The 12,641-nt window shown below is 46.9% G+C and overlaps 1 protein-coding gene across 3 annotated transcripts; it reads right to left on the reverse strand.

Annotated features, from left to right (window-relative positions):
* Nucleotides 1-405: 405 nt before the first annotated feature.
* On the reverse strand, nt 406-12,415 carry abcb4 (ATP-binding cassette, sub-family B (MDR/TAP), member 4). 3 transcript variants are annotated; one of them, XM_030101904.1, is made up of 28 exons: nt 12,260-12,415; nt 11,958-12,031; nt 11,114-11,192; nt 10,449-10,599; nt 10,318-10,363; nt 10,021-10,212; nt 9,719-9,890; nt 9,500-9,624; nt 9,060-9,231; nt 8,835-8,948; nt 7,534-7,644; nt 7,327-7,452; nt 6,947-7,150; nt 6,694-6,864; nt 5,970-6,131; nt 5,650-5,883; nt 5,221-5,364; nt 5,030-5,134; nt 4,741-4,818; nt 4,502-4,585; nt 4,208-4,411; nt 3,972-4,072; nt 3,749-3,889; nt 2,513-2,669; nt 2,225-2,422; nt 1,585-1,791; nt 1,354-1,500; nt 406-1,144 (listed from the first exon to the last, which is right to left on the reverse strand). In XM_030101904.1, exons 2-28 carry the CDS (start codon nt 12,020-12,022, stop codon nt 938-940), a joined length of 3,897 nt encoding a protein of 1,298 aa, XP_029957764.1. In that variant the 5' UTR covers nt 12,023-12,031; nt 12,260-12,415; the 3' UTR covers nt 406-937. The 3 variants fall into 3 exon arrangements, with proteins under 3 accessions (XP_029957764.1, XP_029957765.1, XP_029957766.1); XM_030101905.1 differs by having other exon boundaries at nt 12,341-12,352; XM_030101906.1 differs by lacking the exon at nt 12,260-12,415 and having other exon boundaries at nt 11,114-11,190; nt 11,958-11,986.
* Between the last annotated feature and the right edge of the window lie 226 nt (nt 12,416-12,641).

A 12,641-nucleotide genomic window follows, 5' to 3' on the forward strand; every position in this document is an offset into this window, starting at 1 on the left:
TTTTTTGAAAACATGTTAAACATGTAGATTCAAACCAAGAAGTGTACGCTGTACGTGACTCAAAGAATATTCCTGGTAGAAAGACAGAGAGAGAGAGAGAGAGAGAGAGAGAGAGACGCTCAGATCGACCTCAGTGAAGTGAGAAGAGTTTGGAGTGACGAAGGAGCTGAACATTTTCGGGAGGAAATGCACAGATGGAAGACAGCCAGTTTACATAATAACAGGAGCAACTCGTCAGTAGTGTACAGGTGTGTCCCAAAACACGAACACAATGGAATTATTTGTTTTTCCCCCCATAATGGAATTCAAACTGAAAAACTGCCAAACCCTTTGCTTTATTCTTTGCCATGTCTGGTTATATGAAATACGGAATGCTTCTAACTAGAGGCTTCAGTTATCAGTGTCAAAATATCAAAAGCTGTTTCATTATTGTGAAATGCAGAAATAACTTAGTGAACTTTCTGGTAAGTTTTTTTTTTTTTTTAGATGCAATTATTGACCAGACAAAATATCAATAAACCATCTTCAGGTCTGTTTGTTACATGGCGGACTTTCTATCTCATCACACTGGGGGAAAACGTGAGTTTTGGTCATAAAATACGCCACCACAATGTGACAGTGACTCAGCGTGCAAAGCGACGGCCGTAAAAGGCAAGTCTGTTTAACAATCACTTGTATTTTTTTTTTTATTTTTCTTTGCTCACCAGCAGTTTTCCTAGTGTCGCAAACCGAAATGTCGTTTGAGAGGCCGCCGTAAAAGCGAGAGCTCAGCAGCAGCAGCCCGACTTCGGACTCATTCCCAGCGGAGTGCACTCTGCTCCACTGTGATTATGTAAACTGTAGAGATGAGATTCACAGCGCTGATGGCAAAATTCACCGGCGCTAACCGCAGCCCAGCTTACAGATTATAGAAACCAGGACGGTGGTGATTCGGCCGTCATTCCCTCCCGTGGCCCATCTGTGTGGTGACCAGCATGTGGTAGACTCCCTTCTTGGCCAGCAGCTGCTGATGTGTGCCCTGTTCCACCACCACTCCACCCTGGAAGACGGCGATGCGGTCGGCGTTCTGGATGGTGGAGAGGCGGTGGGCCACCACGATGCACGTTCGGCCCTTGCTGGCCTGGTCCAGAGCCGCCTGCACCACCTGCAGGGGGACGGCCGCGACGACGGAGGTTAAAACAACGAGAAAACCGGCTTCACTTCCCGTCTGTGTGGCGTTTGCATGTTCTCTCTGTGCACAACTCAAAGACATGTGTGTTTATGTGTTTATATTTCTGTTTTTATTCTCCCGAAGTTTCTGTTTTTGTCACATGCCAGAGTAAAATTTGAAGAAAAAAAAAAGTGAACTCTGACCTTCTCGCTCTCGGTGTCCAGTGCGGACGTGGCCTCGTCCAGCAGCAGCACTTTGGGGTTTCGCAGGATGGCTCGGGCGATGGCGATCCGCTGCTTCTGGCCGCCTGACAGCTGGGTCCCCTTATCGCCTGCCTGTGTGTTGTATTTCTGCACAAAGCAACACAAATGGAAAAACGTTTACAGCAGATCAAACAGTGATTCAAACAAAAGTTGATGCCGCGTTTCAGTCACCAGTGGCAGGTCCTCTATGAAGTTGTGAATGTTGGCGGCTTTAGCGGCGGCCTGTATTTCCTCCATGGTCACGATGCGGCTGTTGTCTCCGTAGGCGATGTTCTCCGCCAGCGTGCAGTCGAACAGCACAGGCTCCTGGGAAACGATGCCGATCTGGGACCTCAGCCAGAAGATGTTCAGATCTCTGATGTTCGAATTATCCATCGTCTGAAGGAAAACACCAGAGCAGAAAAGGATCTTCAGACGTCGTCCATATTTCATATTTTTATAATTAATTTTTTTTCTTCCAGTTGTAATTTTCCAGTGGCAAACAGTTTATAAAGCAAACACTGATTCAGTCTGGATCTCAAATCTCAAAGGTCTGCAGCTATAGCTGACTAAATTTAGGGAAGCCTGTCATAAACATAATATACACTATGTTATGACTGCAAGTCAAAAGTCACCGCATCCATGTGTGGGGCCAGAGATTAGGCGACGCAGGGGGCCTCATCTGAATGCTTAGTGCAGTAATCAAGATAAAAACACGCATGTGACTTAAGTGTCATAACATCTCAAGGTCCTATGCGAGTGTGTATAAACCCCCCGGGAGCAGCTAAACATTAGCTCGCCGACGGGAGGTGGAGAGTGTGTTTTCCCTCACCACTCGGCCTTCTCTGGGGTCGTAGAACCTCTCCAGCAGCTGGATGGTGGTGCTCTTTCCACAGCCGCTGCTGCCCACCAGGGCCAGCGTCTCGCCCTTCTTCACCTTCAGGTTCAGGCCTTGCAGGATGGGCACGTCGGGACGCGAGGGGTAGTTAAACTTGACCGACTCGAAGGTCACGTTGCCGTCGAATTGGTTCTGGGGTTTTGTGTGAAGGGAGAGGAGTGAAACGTTAAGGTGTGTTTGAGCTGCTCCGTGTGTGTTGTTAAACGCTTGTGTGTGACATACCGGCGAGTCTCCCTCATGTGACAGATTGTCGATTTCGGGCTGTTTGTCCAGCAGCATCAGGAGGTGGGCCGCCGACAGTTTGGCCTTGGCGTAGTTGGGGGCGAAGGAGTTCGCCTCTCCGAGAGCCATGGCGCCGTAGAGAACAGCCGAGATCACACTGAAACCGGAATCAAACCCACATCAGCGCCAGGTCCCACTGATCACTCTCCGGTGTGTTTAATGAGATTGCGCTCAGTTCAGCGCAGCAGAGCTGTCATATGATGGAAAGTGTTTCGAATGCAGTAAATAAAGCTTCCAGGTGAATGACGGGGGGAATACAGAAAGGTGTGTGCACTATTTCTACATCAGACTGTAAACACTGCTTCACTTGTTTGTTTGTTCTTTCTCTATACATGAAGCATTCATTGTTCAGTTTCTATATTCCTACTACACTAAAAACTTATTTTAACTGTGGTGACTGTGCCTTTATATCTATTCCATCCTGTTGTGTGTGTTTGCGTAACAAGCTCGGTGCAGGAGGGGATTCATATTCCAAAGTTTTATAATTTTATGATGTCTGAGAGGCTGAAGGGTTTCGAACTCTGGACTTCCTCTTTACGTAACAGGCACATCTCCCCCTCGAATAAATTACGTATCATCCTGGAGCACATGCGTGCGTTTGGCAGATCCCTCTCCCTCGCCGTGGCCTTTCACATGCTTTGTGCCGGGATAATGATTAACGGCGTGTAAACAACAAGACGATTTCCCCTGCACTCTTCTTCAAGCCCGCTGTATTAAAGGACACCGGTGTAAAGTAAAACTGCTGAACGGAGAAAAGAAATCTAAAAAACACTTGTCTAGTCTGCTGTATGAAGCTTCTCAGTCTCACGCTGTAAAGAACTTGTTGTGGCTACGCGGCCATTTCTACCATGCAAGAGTTGAGCTGTTCCAAATCCCAACGTTTCTGATATCTATTCAAGTACATCTAAAATAATTACAATATTTGTCAGCTTTGCACTAAGCTTCATGTTGAGATTTCAATTGTAATGATGTCCTCCACTAAAAAAAAAAAAAAAAGCAAAAAACATCTAATATTAAGAAATAATTAAACATTTTAAGATTCTGCATAAAACCTAACTGTACAACAAGATGTTTTAGAATATTACAAGTTTGCATATGACAATTCTGAATGATATTTGTGAGCTTCACGGTTTGAATTAAACCTTTTTCTTTTTTGAGAAGCCCTTGTGAACTCACAGGAAGACGGACTCGGCGTCCAGCCGTCCTTGTGTGATGAGCCAAGCTCCGAAGCGGAAACATCCGGCGTAGGAGAAGTAGATCATGGACTGGGAGAAGGAGAAGGTGAAGCCGAACACGTGGGCTTTCTTCTGGGCGTTCCTGTATGATGAGACGGAAATGTTCACACATGTGAAGGATCATTTGTGTCGGCGTCACTAAGACGATCTGCGGCTCCTCGTACTTGTAAGGCACGATGAGGTTCTCCTGATACAATTCCTCAAACTTCTTTTCTCTGGTGAGAGACGCCACAGTTCGGATATTCTCGATGGCCTCTGTAGCAATCTGAGGGGACACGTCAGACACACAAAAAAGACATCAGAAAATGGATATTTTCAGAGAGCCTGCTCCTCATTAAAGACTCAGACACGGGGATTTAGTCGGCGGCCTCGCCAAGGCGCCGCCTCCCCCAGGCTTTACCTTCCCGGCCTTCTCCAGCTCCTTCTTGTCCTCGGCTGCGTGTCCGGTGAGCATCTGCATCCCCACCGCTCCGGCCACGGCGATGATGGGCACCACGCCCAGGATGAGGAGGGTCAGCTCCCAGCCGTACACGAAGGACACGATTATACCCGTGCCCATGTTCGCAAAGTTCTGGGCCAGTGTGGCCAGGCGGACGCCAGCGGCCTGAGCGGAGGAACAAAGGCACGGTTGCTCATTTCAACTGGCAATTCACTTTGGCGCTCTGCTTCCTTGTGTCGCCTGCTGTGGTTTTACCCCTTGAACTTGAGCGGCGTCTGTGGCCAGTCGGGTCGTGAGAGCTCCCACGCTGTTTTTGGGGTCATCAAACCAGCCGAGGTCCTTTTTTTAGGTCATAGATATAAAAATAATTGATCAATTTATTACAGCTTTCACAAATATATCAACATCCCCAGTTGACACAAATGATTAATTTAGTGGCGGCTGCCTGTCGGCATGGTTTCCTGCTCTCTTGTTTCAGTGCACGGCACACACACCTGTCTCATCATGGCCTTAAAGGCCTCGAGTCTCAGTTTCATCGTCAGAACCTCTCCAGATTTTCCAAAACAGTAACCCTGTGAAAGGCAACAGAAGTTTCAGAGTTTAGCCTGTCACGGTGAACGTGTCTTCATGAAGCATCGTCTTTACTGTGTCATCAAGTGTTTGTGCAGTTTATTTATTTGCTAGGTCTGGCCTTCACGCTTTAGTTTTGAGGTTTTTAAGCAGATTTTGGGAACATTTTCATCATACACTCTCGTGCTGGGGGAAGATTTGTGAAAGACGTACCTGTAGAAACATGGTGACGAACGAGGCGGCGCCAATGGCAGCGAACATCAGGGAGAAAAAGATGGATCTTTCCCTCACAACTTCATCATCTGGGTTAGCGAACACCTGGGACGAGGATAAAATGGCAGCTTTTCAAGCTTTCTGCGTCTGCTGAACGCTCACAAACGACTTGAGAGAGGAAGTGAACTGACGGTGATGATCTTGGAGAAGATGATGGCGAACACAGGCTGAATTACTCCGTTGATCGTGGCACAAATGATCCCCAGCAGAATATACGGCCACTCGGACTTGTTGAGAGCGAGCACTTTAAAGAAGGGGGCGGGGGGAATTTCCTCCTGCGGAGAGGGAACAACAGCCCGAGTTTCATTTGCCGTTTGTTTGATGCATTTATTTTGGGTAACGGTTCAGAAAGTGACTCTTATAAAACAAATTGGTTAAATGTGCTTGGAAAAAACAAAAAGTGGTTTTTAACTATAAATGAAGACAAAAAATTTTTTTAACCCTCTCGATATTGTAAATTTTGTAATATATTGTAATTAATATAAATATTGTAGAGGAGTTATTTTACTCTCCAGAGAAATAGGGAGATGCAACGAGACATGTGTCGTCTTCTGGCTCACCTCTTCTGCCTTTTCCTTCTCATCCTTTGATTTTTCCTCTTTTCCTGCCTCTGAGGCGGCGAAGGAGGAGCCTCTAGTAGACTTCCTCCTGCGGGAGGAGCCTCTTGCGGACTTCCTCCTGAACACTCCGGACTCTGACATGGACTTGTCTAACGGGCTTCTCTCTCCACTCAGGTCATCATCCTCCTCTTCCTCCTCCTCCTCCTCACTCCCCTCCTTGGCTTTCTCAAAGGTCTGCGGTTGAGAGGAGGGAATACAGCGTCAGAGGGAGACCATGGAGCACGAGCGGCGGCAGACAGACGGACGGACGGACACGTCACCTGCATGGTGACCAGGGTGTGGTAGACTCCCTTCGTCTTCATCAGTTCACCGTGTGTCCCGATCTCCACAATTTCACCTTTCTGGAAGCCGGCGATGAGGTCTGCGTTTCTGATGGTGGAGAGGCGGTGAGCTACGACCAGGGTGGTGCGACCCAGTCGGACCTGCACACAAACACACGGCTCTGGATGAGACCCCGACTCGATCGGAGCAACATGAAAGCAGAGATCACACAAGTTTATATCAGATTAAAAAAAATCTTATTTGATTTCTTATCATTCTCTGCACCATTTTTTATAGCACTTTATCTGAGCTGGGGTTATAAAAGGCTCTGGAGCCGATCCCAGCTGAATATGGCTGAACTATAGCCTGAATAACACCTGGGAAAAAAACCCACGCATGCACCGCACGGAATCAAGATGCAAACTCCAGACTGAAAAGCTCATCAGCCCGGAGGCGATCCATCGAATTAAACCAGGCAATTCAGCCAATTCTTCATTAAAGCTTATTTTCTGATTGACCACTCTCCAAATGATTTACTAAATCAACAAACTACGATCGAGGAAAAATGAATAGATTCAAAAATGGGTTTAATCTTTTAGCAACATGGATTGTTAAAAAAAAAAAAAAAACGAAAGTAATATAATTTATGATGAGATAATATTCAACAATCTCAGTGTATTCTGTACTCTCCGTGTGTGTGTGTGTGTGTGTGTGTGTGTGTACCTTATCAAGGGCAGCCTGCACAATGGTCTCGCTCTCAGCATCGAGAGCAGAAGTGGCTTCGTCCAGCAGAAGGATTTTGGGGTTGCGCACTAAAGCCCGAGCGATGGCGATCCTCTGCTTCTGTCCTCCGCTCATCTGCGTTCCCCGGTCTCCGACCAGCGTCTCAAACTTCTGCTCAGACAGACGGGTCTCGGCGTCAGCAGACTGACAGCGACCACACAGAGGCAACAGGCGGCCTTGAACCCGGACCTACATCGGGAAGCTGCATGATGAAGTCGTAAGCGTTGGCCTCTTTGGCGGCTTGCTCGATCTCCTGCTGCGTCACGTCGGGGCGGCCGTAGCGGATGTTCTCGGAGATGGTGGTGGCGAAGAGGATCGGCTCCTGGCTCACCACGCCGATCATCTCTCTCAGGTAGCGGATGTTAAGAGACCGGATGTCGTGGCCGTCGATGCTCACCTGCAACGGCCACGCCAACATAAAGACACACAGCTCACTCCCTGTTGACGTGTTTATTCACCGTCTTTCTTTTTTTCCTTCAATAAATATTCACAAATGGCTTTTTTTAAGTGAAATGCATCATTACATCTAGTGAATTAAGCCTGTGCATGCGTTATCTGAGAGGCGTCACTTACGGATCCCTCGACAGGATCGTAGAACCTCTGCAGCAGCTGGATGGTGGTGCTTTTGCCGCAGCCGCTGCTGCCAACTAAAGCGAGGGTCTGCCCGCTCTTCACACTCAGGGACATGTCATTCAGGACCTGCCAGGGATAACACAGTCCGTTTCAACCACTTCCACACAAACGGATTTCTCTTTAAGATTTCTCAGTGCCGTCGGTTACTTTGACGTCCGGCCTGGACGGGTAGCTGAAGCTGATGTTCTTGAACTCTATGTCTCCTTTGACGAAGTCGGGTCTGAATCCGGCCTCAGAGAAACTGTCGATACTCGGGTTCTGTGGAAAAAAGGACTCGATGAAACCTGAAGCTCTGAGTTGGTTTGAGCACACAGTTGGATCAAGAATGTGATTCTAATCATAACATTAAAGACACAATAGAAGGAAGGCTGTCAGCCCTGCAGGTTAGATGTTTATTTTCATAGCTCATTGTGTTTTCTCACACTCATGCACGCACGTACACACACACACGCACACACACACGTGCACACACCTGTTACTCGCCTCTTGCTGACAAAGTGGAGCTTTCTGCGGTTGAATGATTGCAAGCTGCCTCACGCTGAACCCTTTGGTACTTCAGATCAGACAAGGAACTTTATCTATGAAGCACCTTTGTGCCTCACAATAAAAGACTATCTATATAACACACTACCACAAAGCAAAAACCAAGACTTGTCCTTAAAATAAATGGCTGTCCACCTGCTTCTCGCAGGAGTCCACGGCACTGAATTATCTTAAATTAAAAAAAAATCTGATTTTTAAAGCAGACGAGCCACAGTGCGAGAAAAACGGCCATCCTTGAGCTTGAACCTTGACGCTAATAAAAAGATGATAGAGATCTCTTATTTATCAGTTTGGAACAGGGCGATTGCAATCAAGTGACCTTTTTCAAGCAATATCACTCATCATTCGGTTAAACTAACTGAAATGTGTCGTCTATGACAGACTAACATGAGCACAGCAGGCCGATCGCGGCACTGATCCAGGAAAACAAGAGGCAGGGGCAGCAAGTGAAACTCCTGCACAAGGGGCTTTGCAGGTCCGTGGCTGAACGGATCACTTAAAACTCCACTGTTTTTAAAGATATAAATGAGGCTTCCCTCTATGCAGTGTTTGCAAAACAAATATCGAACATTCTTGGGGTTGATATCCCCATTGGTGGAAAACGTGGATTGAGAGTAGCTCCATGAGGGAGCGTGAACCTCCACCAACCTCATCCACACAGCAGGCGCTCCAATTAGGGCAAAACTCAGCGTATCATTACTGACTGCAGGTTGTCGGCTGCATCAAAGCAGCTCCACAGAGAGCCAGAGCGCCACAGCGCACGCTGAGTAACGCAAAGTGACAGCAGGAAAGGTGGGGGGGGGGGGGGGGGGGGGGGGGGGGGGGGGGGGGGGGGGGGGGGAGATTGATGGGATTTTCAATTGCAGACTTTACAGTCTTTGGTTAAAGAGCGTTGCATTTCTTACATGATCGATGATGTTGTACACTTTATGTGCGGCTCCCCGGGCGCTGGCGAACGTCTGGATGTTGGGAGAGGTCTGTCCCATTGAAAAGGCTCCAATAATCACAACGAAGAAGACCTAAAACACACACACAAACACACACACATAACAGCATTAATGACACAAGAAGCCTTTTTTGGACCAAAAGGTAGAAAATACGACACAATATCAGAAGGGAAGTCCACTCACAGTGAGCACAGTTCCTATTGTGTACTCATCAGCCAGGATGAGCGTGCTGCCGTACCAGAAGGCCAGCGCATAGGAAATGTAGATCATCATGAAGGTGAAGCCCATGGCAATGTTAGCGGAGATAGCTTTCTTGATACCCATATTCTTTGCGTCCTCCAAATTTTTATGATATCTGAAGTGAAACACATGAAGATACAAAGGTCAAGCAGCACGGAACACAGCTCTGGAAAAATAACGTCCAAATGAGACCGCAGTGGCTGCAGGACCCATTAGAACAGGCTAATCTCTCATAAAAGGCGAATTCAATTATTTTTCAATTCTATTTGGTTACTGTCCTTTACTGAGAGCGATGCTTCTTCTCATCTGCACAGCTGTCTGCTGCGATCGGAAGGAAAATCTGATCAGCAGAGAGGAGTGCAGACGCAAGTGTGTAAGCACACCTCTGAATCTCTTTCTCTTGGCCGCTGAAGGCGAACACCGTCCTGACGGCAGAGAGCACCTCCTCAGCCACAGCTCCCGCCTTGGCGTACGCCGCCTGCTCTTTTGAGGTGAACGACGTCAGCACCTGCTCGGATCGGAGAAGATGTGAATTTACCACGAGGAACACCACCTTGGCGTTTTCACCATCGCCGTCACGGGTGGAGCAAGCAGCGACGCACCTTACTAAAAATTGCGGCAGAAATGGCCAAAACCGGGCTGACGGCCAGGATGACCAGGGTCAGTTTCCAACCTTTGATGAAGCCGATGACAAAGGAGGCAATGAAGGTGGTGAAACCTTGAATCAGCATGCCCACCTTGTCCCCGATGCCTTCCTGTATCTTATAGATGTCACTGTACACGCAAAAATAAAAACAGGGCAACCATCGCCATTCAGAGTGCTGGAAGATTTATGGCTTTCGATGATATGCACAAAAGATGTGTGAAATCTTTGTTGTTTTTTGGGGGGTTTTTTTTCACGTACTCTGTCAGACGTGTGTTCAGCTCTCCCGTCTCATTGATATCGAACCAGCCAATGTCCTGCTGCATGATGCGGTGGAAAAACAGGGTGCGGATGCGCCGGACCTGCCGCCCGGCTGCCAGCGTCCAGAGGGAAACCTGCAGGTACGCGACGATCAGGACGGCCGCTCCCATGATGGCATAGTCGATGGCAAACCTGTGAGAAGACAAGTGACTCTTTGTGTGTATTTTCAACATTGTTTATTCAATCTGGAGTCATTTCACATCCAGGAAGAACAGTTCAGGCTGTACATAAACTTACCCCGTCATGTCCTCTTCTAAGGTGCTGTTATACATAATTGTCATATCTGTGGACAGAAAGGTATCAAATACATGAGTATGCTACCGTACAGTGGATTTAAGAAGAATGAAAACATGTCTATAAAAACTCACTTGGATCCATTTGGGATCCTGCGTCCATGACGAAGCTGTCCGTCATGTCGCCGAAGACAATACACATGAGAGGAAGCACCACGCCGTGGCCCATGGCCATCAGCGTCCCTACAATGATCATCAGAATGTCCACGCCATCTGCAAACCTGAACTACGCCGACAGAGAAACGAGAGAGAGAGAGAGAGAGAGAGAGAGAGATCAAATAGAGACTCTTGAATTGGGAAATCAGAGAGGGGGAAAAAAAAAACTTCAAACTGTAAGCAGCCATTCTCTTCTCACAACAGGAGACCGGTGGGCTTCACCCAAACAACAGGAGGATGTGTCGTACTCCCATCCTCCCGCACTGCTTCCCCTTTCTCTTCACACACACAAACCTCCACACACTCACGTATCACACTTTCATGACGGTGAAATCAATCCGCACACAGCCTATGGAGGTGAGATCAGTGTTTGTCTACTAACCGCAGGGCTAATTTAGGAAACACTTCGACAAACCAAATCAACACTGCTTCTTCTGTTTGATGAAGATACACACAAACACACGCACGTATACACACACACACACACACACACACACACACACACACACACACACACACACACACACACCATAAACCGATCACCTGATTGTGGCGGCAGACGACAGTGTGATGGCTGAGCTTACCACAGCGATGGGGCCGACCATGGGCTCCACTTCTTTCTTCTTCTTCTTCCCATTCTTTTTGTGGTCTTTCTCTGTGTCTCTAAAAGAGTCAGAATTACGTATAAAAACCACAAATAATATCACAGCCTAACTAAACATTATTTTAAAATCCTTTAAAAGTCAGCACTCCTATCAAAACACATTGAAAGTACCTCAAGTTGAAGGTATTTTAAGTACAGAGTATTCTATTGTCAGCAGCTGAATCTATCAAATATGAGGTTCATTTTACTTAAGCTTTTTATTCCAGCCTAAACACACAATAATTCATTTGAAGTGATGGGATGCCAGACATTAAATGTGCTCATGTCGTTCAAGCAGATGTGAAAGTAACGAATTATAAAAACTTTAAAATGTAAACAGCCCCTTACAATGTAATTTACTGCTTCAAAACTCCCAATCACAAAATTGTTATTACTAATCAAACTTTTTCAAATTGATTTGTTGCCAACAAGTTTACCTTTTTAACAAAAAAAAATCCCTGCTATAGAAACTGGACGACTTGCAATAACAAACGTTTACTCATAATTTAGAGAACTATTGCAATATATATAAACTTTATTTCAGACACAGTTGGTCCATATGAAAAATACAAAAAACATCACAAAACACTAAAAAATATACAAACACTGAATCCAATGTTTCCAAAACATGGATGTATATTTTATACTACTTTTAATAGGCTCAATATAGGCAATATTTTCTCCAACTCTGAGTTCGAGTCCCTGAAGTGACTTTACTCCGTTACTTTCTAGGAACGCTGCAGAACCGAAGGTAACAGAGAGGAACTCGGAAGAGTTCGACTCACCCCAGATCTCCGTTCTGCTCGTGTATGGAGCCGGACAGTGAATTCATCTCGGTCTTCTCGTCCATGTCTGGATCCTGTCACAAGAGGAGAAGCGTGTTTGCATGCCACAGCTGAATCCAAACAATTTACACCATCAGGTCTAAAAATAAAATTTGGGAGAAAAAAAAAAAAAAACCCTCTCCAGGAGCCGCGACGGCTGGGCTCGGTCCTGCTCTGTGTTTAAAGTGATATCAGCTCACAGAGAAAGAGAGAGAGGGGAGAAGAGGCGATACAGTCCCTGTGGTAAAGAGAGGGAGACGCACCGTGTTCGCGCGCGGCTGTCCGGTCGGTGTGTGCTGCGGCGCGCGCGGTGACAGTGCAGATGTAAAGAGACCCTCACACACCCACGGCCGACGACGTCCCCTCCTCCGTCTGTCTCTTCCGCCCTCCTCACGTGGCTGTCGATCGCTCCTCTCAACCTATCTGCTCAAATACCGTCACCGCAGGGAGATAAGTTTATGATTTTACAATTTGAGAGCGCGTTTCTCTTCCTTACCCCCCTCCTCCCACCGAGCAGTCGGCCATGTTTAATTTTCTGTCATCATGATTAAAACAGCTGGAAGAGACGATTCGAAAAAAAAAAAAAACCAAAACAATCAGGCGCTCCTAAACGTGACAGCAAAAATCGTCTGTTTTTACTCCCTC

This window comes from Salarias fasciatus, chromosome 11 (genome assembly GCF_902148845.1).
Source record: "Salarias fasciatus chromosome 11, fSalaFa1.1, whole genome shotgun sequence".
Classification (NCBI taxonomy): Eukaryota; Metazoa; Chordata; class Actinopteri; order Blenniiformes; family Blenniidae; genus Salarias; species Salarias fasciatus.

Bases quoted from the DNA above. Each gene is read 5' to 3' on its own strand.
- abcb4 (XM_030101904.1), bottom strand. From the start codon at position 12,022: ATGGACGAGAAGACCGAGATGAATTCACTGTCCGGCTCCATACACGAG. The intron at 7,645-8,834 runs GTAAGAAATGCA...TTTTTTCCACAG, and splicing joins TGTACAACATCATCGATCAT to AACCCGAGTATCGACAGTTT. The intron at 5,884-5,969 runs GTGACGTGTCCG...TCTCAACCGCAG, and splicing joins ACACCCTGGTCACCATGCAG to ACCTTTGAGAAAGCCAAGGA.